Source organism: Leptinotarsa decemlineata, unplaced genomic scaffold (assembly GCF_025532065.1).
Source record: "Leptinotarsa decemlineata unplaced genomic scaffold, Ldec_3_MD MMD2_tig00001393_RagTag_RagTag, whole genome shotgun sequence".
NCBI lineage: Eukaryota > Metazoa > Arthropoda > Insecta > Coleoptera > Chrysomelidae > Leptinotarsa > Leptinotarsa decemlineata.
Genome location: NW_027412562.1, coordinates 14,552,074 through 14,571,233, shown reverse-complemented (window position 1 = coordinate 14,571,233; position 19,160 = coordinate 14,552,074). Strand labels below are relative to the sequence as shown.

The 19,160-nt window shown below is 33.3% G+C and overlaps 1 protein-coding gene across 1 annotated transcript in view; it reads left to right on the top strand.

Annotated features, from left to right (window-relative positions):
- Positions 1–19,160, top strand: part of LOC111512972 (dynein beta chain, ciliary) — a 194,739-nt gene that overhangs the window by 152,562 nt on the left and 23,017 nt on the right. The window contains exons 12-13 of the mRNA XM_074176036.1: positions 10,736–16,016; positions 16,080–16,416. Coding sequence (XP_074032137.1) covers positions 10,736–16,016; positions 16,080–16,416 — 5,618 coding nt within the window. The remainder of the gene's footprint in view (positions 1–10,735; positions 16,017–16,079; positions 16,417–19,160) is intronic.

Here is a 19,160-nt window from a genome sequence, read left to right as displayed (position 1 = left end):
TTTAATTATTCAACATTTTGACAATAATCTAGAGGAAATAATGATGCTTTACAATTTCGAAGATATGGATAGTTTATGTCAATTTTCAATGACACAAGAAAGAAGGTGAAATAATTATAATAATTTACAAAATAGGGTGAATAATAGTAATAACCAATAAGATTATCGTAACAATGAAAACAACAGCTATAATAACAGAAATTATAATAACCAAGCATATAGAAGACCTAATTTTAATTGAAAATACAATGACAATAACAGATTCAATAATAATAGACAACAGTATAATAATAATCGATATAATAATAATAATTTTTACAATAACAATAATCAAAATACACAAAGAAACAACTATAATAGGATATAACAATAATAATAACAGATTTTCTCAAAACAGATACAATAATAATAATAACAGATATTATAACAATAATAATATATACAGAAGAAGAGGTAGAAGTGCAGATAGAGACAATGACAGAGACGATAGGGCTTATAATAATAATGGAAGACAAGATGATACGAATAGACAACAAAGAATAAGTAGAAGTACAGAGGAAATATTAGGACAGACTCGCAACAGTCACAGAATGAGGTGGAAACTTCAAAATATCCACAAAATTTTCAGTAAGCAACCTACCAACAGGAAATTTTAACAAAAAATATGCAAGAATTTAGCAACATCCTAGGGAATTTATAAAAATTGAAAAAACTTTCAAATTAGAAAATGTTAGAGGACTTATAAAAATACTAGGAAATTTTCATGATAAAGATATTGAATTATTAATAGATACAGGGTCTGAATTTTCATTACTAAATTCAAAAATTATCAGGGAATTGAATTTGGAACATTTATGTTACAGTATGCCAAAAACTGTATTGGTAGGTGCAAATAATAAAAAGTTACATGAAGTAACTAATAGAATGAATAGTGTGATAAAATTGAATAACAAGGAATTTGCTATACAATTTTTGATAATAGACAATTAACTTTACGACGCAATACTTGGAACAGACGAACTTGACAGAAACAATGTAATAATTGACTATGACAAAGGAATATTACAGATAGGGGAAGTAATAATAGAATTTATAAATATCGATGAAAATGAATCAGAAATGAATACTTATATTATAAATCAAGTAAATAACACATGTTTGTCCATGTTTGTCTGTTAGAGATTCGTTTTTGTGAATCAAGCTATCAAATATATCTCTGAATTCTAGCTAATCTTCAGAATTACCGTTGAATTTAGGTAAAACAATTTCAGGCAACTTTATACCGTTCGATTCGTATTTAACGGAAGACTGGGCAATTATTTGTGAACTAGAATCATGTTTTGTCAAAAATATCTTAGCGTTGCATCTCCTTCCGCAGTTTGTTGAGTTGAAGTATCTAATGTACAAGCCATTTCTATATCGTTTTGCAAATTGCTGAATTCGCTAAATAGGTTTAGAATATTACCTAACCTGTCTTTAAGAATAGAAAATTCGAAAATTGTTATCTCTTGTTTGATTAATATATTGTCAAGATGATTCTTGAATGAATTCAACAAGCCTTTTGTCATCTCTTGCTTTCTTATTAACGTGGCTAATTCAATCATTTTGGACTTTGTAAATTAAAAAAAAATAGAAGCAATTTTATGGATACTAGTTATATGTGAAATATGGTTAAAATGAAACAAACTCACTCTCTGTTAGTAGCACGGCGTGATAATCCTGGTAATTCCCAATTTGTCCTTCCTAGAAGATGCGTTTACGGGTCGTCTATAAGGATGAACAATTGCCCGGCTTCAAGGCAGGTAGGGCTGGAAGTACACAAATATTGGCCGTAATGACTTTCAATGTGTGGATTTGCTATTCTTGTAGTTGGATTTCTTGAATATCCGCTCGATGGACCATGATTGTCTGTGTTGTATGAGTGGTATATGTGGACTGTATATATTGAACACTGAGTTTAACAGATTTATTCACACTTAAATACTAATAATACATATATTGATATTGAATGAGTTGAATGCCGTTGACTGATAGTCCTTATAGTTCGACACTCAATGCCAGACACTGTTGTGATGGAGTAATTGAGGAACAACCTATATTAGATATTGAATGTGCGGAATCAATGAAATACAAAGTATTGACATTATTAAATTAAAAATTATTAAATGAACAGCCAAATTTAATTAACAATGAAAATATGGTTTCAGATAAATATGTTCATAAAATAGAGGTTGAAGGAATACAAAATTCCAAATCTAAAGCATACCCTATTCCTTATAAATACAGAAATAAGGTACAACAAGAAATAACAGAAAATAATTGAACGATGCAATTCAAAATACATTAATCCTATTGTGGTAGTTGAAAAGAATAATGGTGAACTAAGATTATGTTTGGATTCTGGAAATAATAATGAATACACCACACCTCAATACGAGACACCTTTAATAATTGATGCAATTTTTGGAAGCATAACAAATGCAAAAATATTTTCGAAAATAGACTTGAAACATAGTTTTTGGTTAATTACAATTCACAAAGATAGCAGGGACTATACATCATTTTCAATTGATGGGGTCTTGTATAGATTCAGGGTAGTTCCATACGATTTGCAGAGTTCTTGTTCAGCATTGGTTAGGACAATCCATACCATCCTAGACAAATATAACGATTTCATTCTTCACTATATTGATGACATCTTGATATATTCCACAGACTGGGAAAGTCACCTGAAACACATAAAATTATTAATTAATTAATTGGATAACGCAAAACTAAAAATTAATATTGGAAAATCAAAATTTTATCAAACAGAAGTGACTTTCCTAGGATATAAATCGCACAAGAAAGGAATAAGCATGGATGGAAAAAGAGTTAGAGCTATAATGAAATGAAAAAGACCTGTACATTTAAAAACATCAAGGGGATTTTTGGAAATATTGAATTATTTCAAGAAATTAATGACAGACATAAGTAACAAAACATTAAGTCTAGTTGAATTATTGAAAAAGAGCAATAAATGGAAATGGGGACGAGAACAAGAAAATGCATTTAATAATATAAAAGTGGAGTTTGCAAATAATCTAAAAATTTACCATCCTAATTACAATCTGCCATTTATATTAAGAACTGATGCATCTATATTCAAACTTGCTGGAGTTTTATTGCAAGAACAAGAAGGAAAAGAAGTGTGTCGAGAGTGACCAAAACATATGAGCAACATTACAGCAAAACAGAACTAGAATTTGCGAGCATAATCTTTTGTATAACCAAATTGAGATTTTATTTACAAGGATCTTAATTTATCATTAAGACAGATCACATGTTTTTATTAAATGTAATGAATAACAAATTATTGAATAACAGAATTCATCGAGGTGCATTACTTTTGCAAGAATATGATTTTGAAATCAAACATATGAAAGAAAGAGACAATATTGTTGTGGATGCATTAACAAGATTAGATGGCAAAGTGAAAAGAGAGAGAACTTCACAAACTGGGGTAAATATATTAATTGACCAACAGGGAATATTTTCGATGAACAAAATTCTTGAAAATCAAAGTAAATTAGTAGCAAAGGATGAAATTGAATGTAGAAAAGTCAATGGTATTTGGATAAAAATGATAAAGGATCAGAAACTATATGTAATCAGTAATGATTCAGCTCATAATATATTGAAGTATTTATAGGAAAATAATGGTCATCCTGGAGTGAGAAAAGTATGGATAATATTTAGGTAAAATTATTTTTGCAGAAAAGATATCCGAATAACCGAAGATTCAATAAATAATTGTAACATTTGCCAAATTTATAAGAGCAAGAATTTTGTTAATACAAATATTCCAAGAAATATAATTACCACCAACAAATTAGGAGGAATTGCCATTGATTTTATTAGTGATTTATTAACAACAATTAATGGAAACAAACATATTCTTGTAATAGTAGACATTTTTACAAAATTTATAAAATTATATCCTTGCAAAAGAACGAATGTGCAGATTATAATAAATTGTCATCAACAATATTTTAAAGAAATAGAAAAACCACAAAAATGTATTTTGGATAATGCACATATTTTCAAAATGATAGATTCAAAAACTTTTGTCATAAAAATTAAATCAAATTGATATTTACCAGCATTAGACATCCAGAGTCAAATCCATCGGACATATATATTCAAGAAGTGATCAAATTTCTCAGAATATTATCCAGAGAAAATCATCAAATTGGGACAATAATTTACCAGAGGTAGAGAAATATCTCAAGCAGTTGCCACACATAGAAATCAGTACATATTTTTTAATGATGGGACAACATCCTCCCAGAAAATGGCTGAGAGAAGAAAACAAAACATTAGATGAAATTTTATCAGAAGTGAGAATAAAACAGAATGAAAGTGGTAGTAAATATTCGAAAAGAATGAATAAAGAGAAAACACATAAAAATGTAATATTGTCAATTGTCAAATGTCAATAGGTATTAACAAGGGCAAGTTACTTCCTATATTTGAAGGTCCATATGGAATTGTAAGTGAGAATAATAGGAATAGTTATGAATTAAAGTATTTAAATGATTGAAGAATCAGGGGAATTTTCAACATCAATGATATTTATTTATATAAGCAAACAGAAAAGGAAATATCTCATAATCATAATCATAATTGGAAGTATGAGCTATATTTTTTGTTTATATAAAAAAATATATCTGATACTTGAGGTATTTGTTATAAAATGACTCAAAAACAATAGTGTAAAGAGATTTACAAAACATCACAGAAAAATTCAGAAACATAAATAAATCAAAGACACCATGTACATGTATTGAAACCCACAGACTTGACAAGAAACAAGCATGAAAGAATGGGAAATTTAAATTTCAAAATTTATGTGCCAAAATTCATTGAATTCGAAAAACTCATAACCGATATAGGTTATAAATAAATGTCAGATGAAATAAAATTGATATATGTGATGGAAAATTGAAGAAGGCATAATAAACTGATTGTTTTTATTCAGTAATGATGAAAAGTGATGCTTTTGAAAAATATTTATACTTAGAAATAAGTGAGGTTAATTATTTTTGTACAAAATTGTTAAATGAAAATGTATCTAAATTTGAGAACCAATCTAAAAATCGTAGAATAGATGAATTTTCTGATATTGAAGTTGAAAATTCGTAATTATGAAAATTGAGAGTTGGTAACTAGGGGAATGGATAGATTTTCAACTTTTTTGTAAACAAGGAAGATTCTTTTCAAGGCGACGAAGGTGAAAGCCACACAAAATTTTTCTCTCCTGATATTTGAAAAATATTTTACGAAAACTTAACAATTCAACAATAATTGTAATATATACTGTGAGTTAAAAGTAAATCTAGTATTTACCTGCCTGTCAAGCCCGTTCCAGTGATATATCCACAAATACCAGCTCCGAAGTTAGAAAAATCACACAAACACCAACGATGGAGGAAAACAAGGTATTTACCAATTCAATTTTATACCACAATATATGCATATATTAATGAAATTGTCGAAGAAGATGATAGGACGATGAAAATGAAGTCTGAGGTGAATAATAGTCACCTTGAATAATAAACTGACATTTGACTGAGTGCGTTTGGATATTCACATCAAATAGTTCGGTGTAGGTTTAGGACTTTTTTAGAATTAAGTTTATTTCTCTTTTTTGTTGATTCATATATATATATTTGACTTCAATGTTTTTACATTGATTATTAACAATTGTTCTACATTTTCTGAAATCAGTTGTGTCTTTTTCAAATTTCTTCATAGGAACATCTACAAGTAAGATCAATTTGGGTAAGTAATTGTTGTGTTTATACCTGAATCCGCCTGAGGTGTTGAGAAAAATCTCTATACACTGAGGTATAGGATTCAAACTCAACATAAGAGTCTAGCCAATCAAAATTTACATCTCAAGAAATAATAAACATAATAATAATAAAAATTCATTTTTCAAAACCCACTATAACCCACTATATATATAGGGTGAATATTTGGGTAAGCAGCAATTGAGAAAGTGTACTCTTTTAACAACGTGTTAGGAATCACACGTTAAAAGGTAAGACCTCGTTAATCCTTAGCTCGCACAAGTTTCGACTTCTGAGGGTTGTCGTTCGTAGGGGTGCGACAGCTGGTTAACGGAAAAACAGATTTTAAACAGAAACAGAATATATTCCACTCATTTCTACAATGTATACTGACATCTTCAGGGAAAACTACAATAATAGAGCATAAGATTCATCGATATTGTACAGTTGAAAATTATGTACTTACATTATCATTGAGGTTGGACTCAGTAATGTTTGAAATAATTTTTGTTATTATTTGATTTTAATGTTGAACTTAGATTTGAGAAATGGGAAAACATTGAAATTAGTTTGAATAGTGATTCAAGAATGATTATAGTTACACATCAAACAATTAAACATATAAACGTCAAATTTGGTAAAATTATTGTGAATCTAATTAATAAATTCCTTTTTTTCAATCTAAAATTCTGATTTCGTACCAGGCCGGTACATGTGATCACAAAATAGGTTATAATACTGATTTTGAATGGAAATGGAGAAGAAGAAACCAAAAAGTTTGAGTCAGAATAGCATCGATATGTCTAATATGATTTTCAGTTTTATGAATTGATAATTGGTTTCTCATGATTCAATTCAGTTTATTTTCCCAAGAAATGATAAATGTTTATGATTAGGAACTATAAATAAGTACGAAGAATAAATTGAATAGTAGAAATGAACTATTTTACAGTTAACCCATAACATATCTTGGAAAAAAAAATTACAATGGAATGCTACTAAATGTGAAATTGGTTTCTGAAAGTACAAGTTGGAAACAAATTCAAGCGTGATAAAAAAAAGTAAACCTTACTCGTTTTATTTTCAATTGATATTTGAATTCGAAAATATATTTCAACTTTATTCTGCAGTATTTTCAGTGGTTTGAGGAGAGCATTCAATGATGCTTATCAAGTTGATATAAATTCAACTCGAATATTTCGAAAAAAAATCTTATTTTGGAAAGTATTTCAATTTTGAGAGATAATCACGTATGTAAAATTCAGATATGCCCAAACCACGATAAATTTCCATCTATGTGAAGCCTGAAAAACATGATAGATGATGAATATTTCATAGTTCCAATATAAAAGTTAATGGCTTGTTTCAAATCGAAAGTACTGGATCGAAGGATATATCATTGTGGGGCACCACATGTTCACTTTTCTACAGATCTTCCTAATATATTAAAACTGTTCTCTATTACAACAATGATTTCGAAAGTAACTGTCTACAGTACCTCTGGTCCCTGATAGGATTAAATAATTTCATGATCAAATGATTTTTCAAGGTCTAATGAGAGCAATGCATATTTCAGGTTTGAGTCAGGTTGAAATATTTTAATAACATAACGTCGATCTATTTTATTTCTTCTTGAAGCATGTCCACAGCAGATTATGAATTATGACCGGTAACTCACAATCAAAATGGAAATTGAATACTGAAAATGATTTGAATGAAATTGTAACCCACTCAAAAGAGGTTAAAGGTTACGTATTTCCACTTTATTTACTATATGAAAATTTTGACAGGCATTTACTGTCATCATTGAACATATCGCTGGAATTTTGAAGAGATCTGATACAGGTTTGTCTTTGAAAATCAAAAGTGATGTAGTTCAAGGAATACATCATCCTATTTTATAGTCCAATCAGATTTGCATCGGAAGCTTGGGAACAGCTCTGGTAGTCCTATTGAAATGGAACACATAAAAAAAAACTGTAATGTATATTCCATTTTTCCATATATATCTGGAAGTGAGAGGTTATCTCAGATTTTTCAACATCATAGTACATCACACGTGATGACAGCAACGTTTGATACGTTGCTGTCATCACAATGAAAAATGAAGTCGTATACGGGGTATACTTTAGTTTCGGCCCATATAAAAATACAAAGTTGATGCTCACATTATCGTGTAGTCCTTAGAAAGTGACTTCGACAAAGTGCTATTTGTTTTACTATTCCTTTGAAAATCAAGCTAGGAGAAAGTTAATTTCGGTTTTTCTCGGATATTTCCGAAACTACTCGGAATATTGAAACTTTCCATATGGCATATTATTAGGCACATCAATGCGCTACTTTTCTCCAATTCAATCGACCCCGTATCACTTAGCGTTTCCGATGTCCTTAAGCTGTTCATTTTCATCTTTATCTTTTTATCAGTGTATATTTCATCACCGAGCCTGCCTTCGTAGATTTTATGTTATGATCTGCAGGCATAGCGAGAGAGGTGGATGTGAAAATTATAAAACTAAAACATTCATCTATATTAACCTCAAAACTGAATACTCTATAAAAGTGAACAAATTTTGAAAAAAAAAACTGTCGAAGATGAATGTCGTCCTGTAAATTCAAAGATGAAATGAAAAAAATCAATGTATTAATTTATTGTTACTATTGAGAAAAAGAAACATCAATGTGACCGTTTATTTTTGTGCAAGTAGCGAAAGTGACACATAACTCACATCTTCGAACTAATCACATTTGACTAGATTCATAATTTCCACTACCTATAGGCCAATTCAGATAAAAAAATTCATATTTTTACAGTCGTTTTAATTATTCTCAATAGAGAGTGAGCCAATTTTAAAATATGTTCGCTAACGGTAAACATATTCATTGACAAAGTGGTTGAAGCTTTCGTGGCCAAAGTTTTCAGTTTTTCAATTCTTTGGGTTCGAAGGCCGTGTATTTTTAGAATTATTTCCTGACGTTTCGCTAGCTACCTTCCTCAGAGGTCTATACATCCTGAGTTAATATATCCAAAAATCCACGGCCTTCAAACCCGGAAAACAGTGACACTTATTCATTGAATTGAAATTTTGTTCTGAAATATATAAGAATATACAGGAGGAAAAACGTGTATTCAGAAAGTAAAAACGAGTTTATTTCAGCAGAAATTAGTAATGCGGCAGAAAATTTGTTTTAACAATGCATCACTCAAAGGCATAATGGTGAAAATGAAAAACTTTAAAAGCTTTACTATACACCAGTTTGAAAGTTGCCCTTTAGAGTAGTTATTAAAACGTTGGACTTGAGTGCCGGCGGTCTTGGGTTCAATTTCAGGCTCATCGATTTGAAAAAAAGTAAATACAAGCCTGAAGAAGCTATTGTTCAGCGGAATACGTGTTGCGTTTCTGTAAAACTGTTTAGTGAAAAACATTTTTCACCCAAATTTAAATCTATTTGAAATTGAACATAACACCAAACGAAGAAATATTTCCGAATCTTTTTTAGTGTTGCTACCTGTTATGAAATTAGATGTTCGTTTATCTCATGCGTGATAATTCGAGGCTTCCCTTTAGCTCTTGTAGAGAAACTTCATTCTCACGAGTAATGGCCACAGTTCTTTTCTAAAGCAAATCCATTTCGCAACATATTTACATTTATTTTTCCCAACTGATAACGAAATTAATATTTCGAAATAACTTTCGCAACATTAATCTCTTTCTCCTACTTACACAGTAGGGCCTAGTAAACGTATGTTGAAAAACAACTACTTTCCCGGCTAATACTATTGAATTATATCCGACACATATTTATGCAAAATTTCTCGAAGAGGCTAGTCTCGTAGATATTTCTCATTCATCCAGCAGTAGGACCATGCTGAAATTATTCAAGTAGATCACCTGCAGACCGCAGGTATATTACCTCTCATCAGTATAGGAAAGATCCTACCCAAACAACAATGTGTCTGGGACTCGATCAATTTCAACACAGCCCTGCTACATTTATGAAACCTTCGCCTGAGAGCAAAATTGATAACTAGTAACAACTCCATCTCGTGAACAAAGCCCCAAGCGGGGAGAAATATTCCATATACCAAATCTCTAATCAAAAGTGAAAGCTATCGAGGAGAGATACATACGTATAAGGATATATATATTTTAAATAATAATCTTTTCCATCTACGTACACAGTAGATCTGGTAAACGTATGTGAGAAAACAACTACTTCCTTGGCTAATACACGCTGAATATTAAATTATATCCGTCAGAAATTTATGGAAGATTCCTCACGGAGGCTAGTCTCGCTGATGTTGCTCGTTCATCCAGCAGCCTTCCTTCTGTATTTGGTGTAACTGGATGAATGGAGATGGAGACAAATTGAGTTTATTCACCTCCACAAAATAATTGCCAAAAGATTTATTTTTATAAGTCGTGCATATATTTCGTTATCGCAAGAGTTGTTTTTTTATCATGAATATACAAGGTTCTGACTGTGAATCATATTAATTTGCCGCCTTTATATTACCTTCTTATTTTTCCGCAATTTGAACTCATATTCTACAATAAGTGATGATAATCAGAAAGATTAGTCGAATCTCAACTTCAGTAAATATCGTTGCAATTGTATTCTGGTTTGTTGTCAACAATAATAAACATTAAATGGTTCTTTGATGCACTGATTATAAAAAAGTCAATACCAATCTCATTATTAACGAAACAAAGTCGACTAACTTTCTTATGAATATTTTTGAAAACATTTTCGGGAATTTTTTATTTCTTTCAACTACAGAAAGATAATGGAAGTTGAACGAAATATATTCATACTTGACATGAATAAAGAAACAAAATACACAAAAAATCATTAAGATCAATATTAATTCAATGATATTCACTTTTTGAAATTTATTATAGACGGAGATATTGACCCAATGTGGATAGAATCCTTGAATACACTTATGGATGATAACAAAGTTTTGACACTCGCTAGTAATGAAAGAATCGCTTTGACACGTTCAATGAGGCTTCTGTTTGAGATTGCGAACTTGAGAACAGCCACTCCTGCAACGGTATCTAGGGCCGGGATTTTGTATATCAATCCTGCAGATTTGGGCTGGAATCCTTTCATAGCATCCTGGATAGATACGAGAACAATACAAAGCGAGAAAGCTAATCTTATGATATTGTTTGATAAATATATTCCTCCGTGTTTGGATGCTGTACGGCACAAGTTCAAGAAGATCACGCCCATTTCCGATATTGCACATTTACAGATGTTATGCTTACTTCTGGACTGCTTCTTGACTCCCCAAAATGTTCCTTCAGATTGCCCCAAAGAGTGGTATGAAATATATTTCGTGTTTTCTGTGGTATGGGCATTTGGATCCTCTTTATTCCAAGATCAAATAATAGATTGGAGAAACGAATTTAGCAAGTGGTTCGTTAACGAATTCAAAACTGTGAAATTTCCTTTCGGTGGCAACGTTTTCAGCTACTATATTGAAGAAGAGACAAAGAGATTTCTTCCATGGACTGACTTGGTTCCTGAATTTGAGTTGGATAGCGACATTCCGTTACAAGCAACTTTGGTCAGTACCGCTGAAACTACAAGAATTCGATTCTTTATTGATAACTTAATGTCGAAAAAAGCCCCAGTTATGTTAGTTGGGCCTGCGGGTAGTGGAAAAACTGTGATAGTAGCTGAAAAACTGCATTCTTTGTCTGAAAACTTTGCTGTTACTAACGTACCATTCAATTTTTATACAACATCTGAGATGTTACAACAGATTTTGGAAAAGCCTCTAGAAAAAAAGGCTGGTAGGGTATATGGTCCACCAGGTAACAAAACCATGATATACTTTATCGACGATATGAATATGCCAGAGGTGGACAAATATTTTACTGTCCAGCCCCATACCCTCATCAGACAATTCATGGATTATCAGCACTGGTATGATAGGCAGAAACTTACTCTGAAAGACATCCACAATGTTCAGTTCATATCATCCATGAATCCCACAGCGGGTTCTTTTACTATAAATCCAAGACTTCAGCGACATTTCTGCGTATTTGCTGTCAGTTTTCCATCGCAAGATGCCTCCTATCATATTTACAATTCCATCTATCTGCAACATATGCAAGACCACACGAAAAAATTCAATATTGCCTTAACAAAATTATGTCCGACAGTTGTTCAAGCAGCACTCACACTGCATCAGAAAGTAGGAACCACGTTTTTGCCGACAGCTGTCAAATTTCACTATACATTTACTTTGAGAGATATGTCAAATATATTCCAAGGCATGCTTTTTGCAACTGGAAATGCCATCCACACCCAGACTGATTTTATCAGGTTATGGATGCACGAAGCTAGTAGAGTTTACAAAGACAAACTTGTGGAACGTAGAGATATAGACACATATAACAAGTTGGTTATCGATGTCGTAAAGAAAAGTTTTGAGGAGTTGGACGAGAATGCAGTTTTTGAAAAACCGTTAATATATTGTCATTTTGCTGAAGGAATAGGAGACCCAAAATATTTTCCAATACTAGATTTTTCCCACTTGAGCAAACTACTGAATGAGGCATTGAGTGGTTACAACGACTTGATAGCTGCTATGAATTTAGTACTATTTGAAGATGCAATGTACCACATATGTCGCATTAATCGGATAATGGAATCTCCTAGAGGCAATGCCCTACTTGTAGGTGTGGGAGGATCTGGAAAACAATCACTAACCAGATTGGCTGCATTCATCTCTTCATTTGAAGTTTTTCAGATACAGCTGAAAAAGGGATATTCTATGAATGACATGAAAACGGATATAGCCGCCTTATATCTTAAAGCTGGACTCAAAAGCGTTGGTATCGTATTTCTGATGACCGATGCTCAAGTACCAGAGGAAAAGTTTCTGGTTCTCATAAACGACATGCTTGCTTCTGGAGAAATAAGTGATCTTTTGCCAGACGAAGATGTAGAAAACGTGATAAGTGCAATGCGAGGTGAAGTTAAGGGTGTAGGATTACAAGATACCAGAGAAAACTGTTGGCATTTTTTCATTGATCGAGTAAGAAGGTTACTGAAAGTCGTTCTTTGTTTTTCTCCTGTTGGATCGACATTAAGAGTTCGTGCAAGAAAGTTCCCAGCTTTGGTAAATTGTACCTCAATAGATTGGTTCCACGAATGGCCAAAAGAGGCGTTAGAGTCCGTATCTAAAAGATTTCTGGCTGAAATAGACGTGCTTCCCCAGGAACTCATGCAATCGGTATCTTTGTTCATGTCATATGTTCACACTGTAGTGAATGAAATGTCACAAGTTTACTTAACGAACGAAAAACGATACAACTACACGACTCCCAAGTCCTTTTTGGAACAAATCGACCTATATTCAAAGTTACTGGGGGAAAAAACTGCCCATATCAAGGACAATATCGAACGACTTGCAAATGGAATAACCAAGCTTGCATCTACCTCTGAGGACGTCGACGGATTGAAGGAGGTTTTAGCTGAACAAGAGATAGTCTTAGGAGAAAAAAATAAAGCTGCAAGTGAACTTATTGCAGTTTTATCAGCAGAAAATGAGAAAGTTGGCAAAGAACAAGAAATAGCTAGCGAGGAGGAGGCGAAAGTGAAAGTTATTGAAGAAGATGTAACTTTGAAAGCAAAGGTCTGTCAGGACGATTTAATGAAAGCAGAACCTGCATTGATAGCAGCACAGGCTGCCTTGAATACTTTAAACAAAAATAATTTAACAGAGTTGAAATCTTTCGCCACCCCTCCAGATGCAGTAGTATCAGTTTGTGCTGCAGTGTTAGTTCTGTTTTCCAAAAAGGGAAAAATTCCTAAAGATAGGGGTTGGAAGGAGTCTAAACAAATGATGTCAAGGGTTGATCAGTTTCTCAATGACCTTATCAACTATGACAAAGATAATATCTTACCTGAAGTAGTGAAAGCAACTCAAGAATATACAAAATTACCAGATTTCACTCCAGAAAAAGTGATCAGCAAATCATTCGCAGCTGCTGGACTATGCGCTTGGGTGATAAATATTTTGAAATATAACGAAGTTTTTGTTGTAGTAGAGCCCAAAAGAAAAGCCTTAGCAGCAGCTAACAGAGACTTAGCAGAAGCTCGCGGTAGACTTGCAGAGCTGAATGAGAAGTTGAAAGCACTGGAGAAGCAATTATCTATTCTGAAGAGCGAGTATGACGATGCTATTAATGAAAAACTGAGGTGCCAAGCACAGGCAGATGAAACTGCTCAAAAAATAGATATAGCGAATCGACTGGTTAACGGTTTGGCTTCAGAAAACGTGAGATGGAGAGAGTTAGTGAAAGAATATAAAGCGTCAATTGTTACTTTACCTGGTGATATATTGTTGGTGACAGCATTTATTTCTTATGTAGGGTGCTTCACGAGAAGGTATCGTATAGATTTGTTGCATAAATATTGGAAACCATTTCTCACCACATTAGCAGTACCCATTCCTATGACGGAAGGCTTGGATCCCCTATCTTTACTCACTGATGATGCAAAAATTGCTGAATGGAATAATGAAGGACTGCCCAATGATCGCATGTCTACAGAAAATGCTTGCATTTTGAGTAATTCTTCTCGATGGCCTCTAATGATTGATCCGCAACTTCAGGGAATCAAATGGATCAAAACTCGTTATGGTGATTCCTTGAACGTTGTACGATTAACGCAGCGAACCTATCTGGATACTATTGAAAGGTGTATTTCAGAAGGGCTGGTGGTATTATTGGAAAATATTGGTGAGGTTTTGGACGCAGTTTTAGATCCAGTACTTGGAAGGGTGCTCATAAAAAAGGGAAGAGCTATAAAAATAGGGGATAAAGATGTTGATTATAATCCTGCATTCAGATTGATTCTTCACACGAAATTGGCGAATCCTCACTACAAACCAGAGATACAGGCACAAACTACTTTGATAAACTTCACTGTTACTCGTGACGGTTTGGAAGAACAACTTCTGGCAGATGTTGTCAAAGCTGAAAGACCTGATTTGGAAACTCTGAAATCTTCTTTAACGAAACAACAGAACGATTTCAAAATCACCCTCAAGACATGTGAGGCTAACCTGCTATATAAATTATCGTCAGCAACAGGAAACATACTGGAAGATGTTGAGTTGGTATTGAATTTGGAAACAACTAAGAAGACTGCAAATGAAATAGCTGTCAAAGTAGAGGAAGCTAAGGTTACTTCGGTGAAAATCGATGAGGCAAGAGAACAATACCGTCCATGCGCCGCAAGAGCATCCCTTTTATATTTCATTCTGAATGATTTGAATAGAATAAATGCCATATACCAATTCTCTCTGAAGGCTTTCAGTGTAGTATTCAAAGATGCTTTATCTAAAGCATTGCCAGCAGAGAAACTCAAAGAACGAGTGATGAACTTATTGGATAGCATATCTTTTTCTGTTTTTATGTACACTTCCCGAGGTTTGTTCGAGAGAGACAAATTGATATTTACAGCCCAGATGACTTTCCAAGTTCTTGGCCAACTGAATGAAATCAACCCAGAAGAACTGGATTTCCTCTTGAGATTTCCTTCTATTGCTAATTTAACGTCTCCAGTTGATTTTTTGAACAACGTGTGTTGGGGTGGAATCAAAGCTTTGTCACAAATGGATGAATTCAAAAGCTTGGACAAAGATTTGGAAGGGTCTGCTAAGAGATGGAGAAAATTTGTGGACAGTGAGTGCCCAGAGAAAGAAAAGTTTCCTGGAGAGTGGAAAAACAAAACCACTCTACAAAGACTTTGTATCATGCGTTGTTTACGGCCGGATAGAATGACGTATGCAGTCAGCGGTTTCATTGACGAGAAGCTTGGTAATAAATACATAACTGCAAGAAGTGTAGAATTCGAAAAATCCTATGAAGAGACGAGTTCTACCACACCAACATTTTTCATATTATCTCCAGGAGTGAATCCTCTGAAAGATGTAGAGAAATTGGGAAGGAAATTGGGATTTATGTTCGATAAAGGTAATTTCCATAGTATATCTCTTGGACAGGGCCAAGAAATTGTAGCGGAAAATGCAATGGATCAAGCTGCCGCTGAAGGCCAGTGGGTGATCTTGCAGAATATCCATCTGGTGCAAAAATGGTTGGCAACTTTAGAAAAGAAGATGGAACAGTGCGCTGATACTGGCAATGCTAATTACAGGTGAGTCACCTCGTATATAATAACTTGAAATACTGTTATTTGTATACTGTGCGTTTTCTGTAGGTTATATTTGAGCGCAGAACCATCTGCAGATCCACAAGAATGTGTGATACCGCAGGGAATTTTGGAATCATCTATAAAAATCACAAATGAACCTCCTACGGGCATGTTTGCTAACTTGCATAAAGCTCTGGATAATTTCAATCAAGAAACACTAGAGATGAGCGGCAAAGAAGCGGAGTTCAAAGCTATCCTTTTTGCCTTGTGCTATTTTCATGCAGTTGTAGCTGAAAGAAGAAAATTTGGACCGCAGGGGTGGAACAGAAACTACCCTTTCAATGTTGGAGACTTAACAATCAGTGTTAGTGTACTCTACAACTACTTGGAAAATAATCAGAAGGTAAAGTAACAGTAAAAAACATCAAAAGAATGATGAAAAATGAGAATTGAAACTTTCCTATGTTTTTTACCACTTTCATTTGTAACTAACGTTACTGCAGTTTTGTTTTATGAAGACATTTTCAAACTCATACATTGAACTCAAAGTGATTGGTTACAATAGCACTTATATAATACCACTGTAGGTAATAACAGAGGTACTTAACTTAACTGAGTACCTGAATTTGATTTACCTGTGACAATGTGGATACGCTAATTTGAAAACCAGTTGCACTTGCAATATTCATGCTTATAAATATCCAAGGATTCCAAATAATTGAGTTTGCAACCCTTCCTTGCATAGTGCGAAATTTCCATATTGTTCAAATTCGAGAATGGTTTGAAAACAAACAATCAGTTTTACTTAGTCTGAAGGACCTTTCATATTTATATTCAGCATGTTCACCATACCGTTTTGAGAAATTTCGACCACATTGTCCTACATAACACTATTACACTCCGGACACATAAGCTTATAAACTCCAGATTTCTCCAGCTTGTCCACTTCACCTTTGGCATTAAAAAGGAAATCAGATAACCTGGCATGTGGTTGAATGCCATTTCCACATATGTCTGCTAAAAGTGGAGTAAAGGGTGAGCCCATTGGTAATCCTGAATCTGGTTTATAAAATGTGTTGTTGAACTGTAGGTAACTCTAATGTAGGCACACATCGAAAGCTGTTGAAATTGGAAAAGAAGTGATATGGTCTACAGCAGACACAGACACAACGCAGACACAATCCCGAAGTTAGTCAGAAAAAAAGCCGTACATTTACTCACAGAATAATATACCCCCAGATCGAACAATCAGAAATCAAGAAATGGATACCTGTAACATATTTTGATAAAAGAACAGAGATAATTGCGAGTTTCTTCAGAAAAAACGATGTGGAAATGGCATTCAGACCACATGCCAGGTGTTGTTGAAATTTCAGAAAGTAGACCATATCACTTCTTTCGAAAAAAATTTTAATGCCAAAGATGAAGTGGACAAGTTAGAAAAATGTGGAGTTTATAAGCTCAAATGTCCGGAGTGTAATAGTGTTTATGTAGGACAATGTGGTCGCAATTTCTCAAAACGGTATGGTGAACGTGAAAGGTCCTTCAGACTAGGTAGAAATGATTGTACGTTTTCAAACCATTCTTTGGGATGCAAACACAAGTTCCCGAATTCAAACAATACGGAAATTTTGCAATATGCAAACTCACTTATTTGGAATCCTTGGAAATTCATGAGCATGAACATTGCGAATGTAACCGGCTTTCGAATTGACGTATCCACATCGTCACAGGTAACCAAAATTCAGGTACTCAATTAGGTACCTCTGTTATTACCTACAGTGGTGTTTTATAAGGGCTAATGTAGTCAATCATTTTTATTTTGATGTATAAGTTTGAAAATGTCCTCGTAGGACGAAACTGAGTAACGTTTGTTACAAATAAAAGTGATAAAAAAAATAGAAAGTTTCAATTCTCATTTTTTATGATTTCCTACTACTTAGTAACAGCTATATCCATCAATTTATCAAATGAATGATTTTTTCAACTTTCTCATAATTCATTTTCAAATATTATGTGATTACTTTTTTCTCAACGATATAGAGATAATGAAGTTTTGAGTTTGAAAATTTTCCATCAGGGATATGGTCTGTAGAATCAACAGAAAGTTGACTTTTCTTCTCTATTTGGACTATGACCATGAAACAGTATAGTTCATGACACTGAACGAGTTCGAACCCGATATGATCATTGGAGTCCTTACTTGAATGATACCTTTTCTAATCTGAAAACTTCAAGGGCAACACGGCAGAAATTTTTTTTGTACAGCTAAGTAGCAGTACTGAAGGTGATTATATCTCCCCTCATATAGGATGACGCCATTTATGGGATCGACAGAAGACTCAAGCTTCGAATATGAAAGTTAAACGAACCTACCCAAGGTGGTCAGTTGCAAGGCTTCACTTTCACATTGACCACCGAAAGAGATTCTGCAAGGCAAGTTGATGTGATTGTGATCTAACCCCAGAAAAATCTGTTACGACCCAACAACCTCTCATTTGTGGTACTAAGCACCAACTGTCTAAGAAGGATAAGCTTATATGATAAGTAACTGGATTTAACATGGAGTGTAATAATGACAAAAAAACAAGACTGATATCTCATAATTTTGTATTTAGGAAATAATTGCTCAGATCCCTCAATTCCAGTTTGAACGAAAATATCTCCTAACTATAGTCGTTGTCATTTTCATTCTCTAGATAGGAGGCAAATTCAATCTTGAACTACTATATAACATCAGGGCTCAAGTGAAACCTCTTTTAAAAGGTCATCATTTTTCTTTTCAATCATACAACTATTTTTCAATTTCATATTATAGATATGGAAAAAAAATAGTATGAGCTATGACCGACTAAACAACGAATAATAAAATGAAGATCTGAAAGTATTTAATGATTTCACAGTTGAAAAATATTGAAACGAACATTATGATTTATTCACAAGTACAATTTATTTGTATGTGTATTATATAGAGTATAGAAGTTTACAGGGCCTGCCAAATGTAGGGAAAATTTTATATTCAGGATGTCTTAGTGAAAAATCTGACATAACAGGCCCCACTTTGAAGATCGAAACAAAAATGTGGAGGGTCTTTCATATGAACAGATAACGCCGCCAGATCAAAATCCACACCAAACAATGACTTTT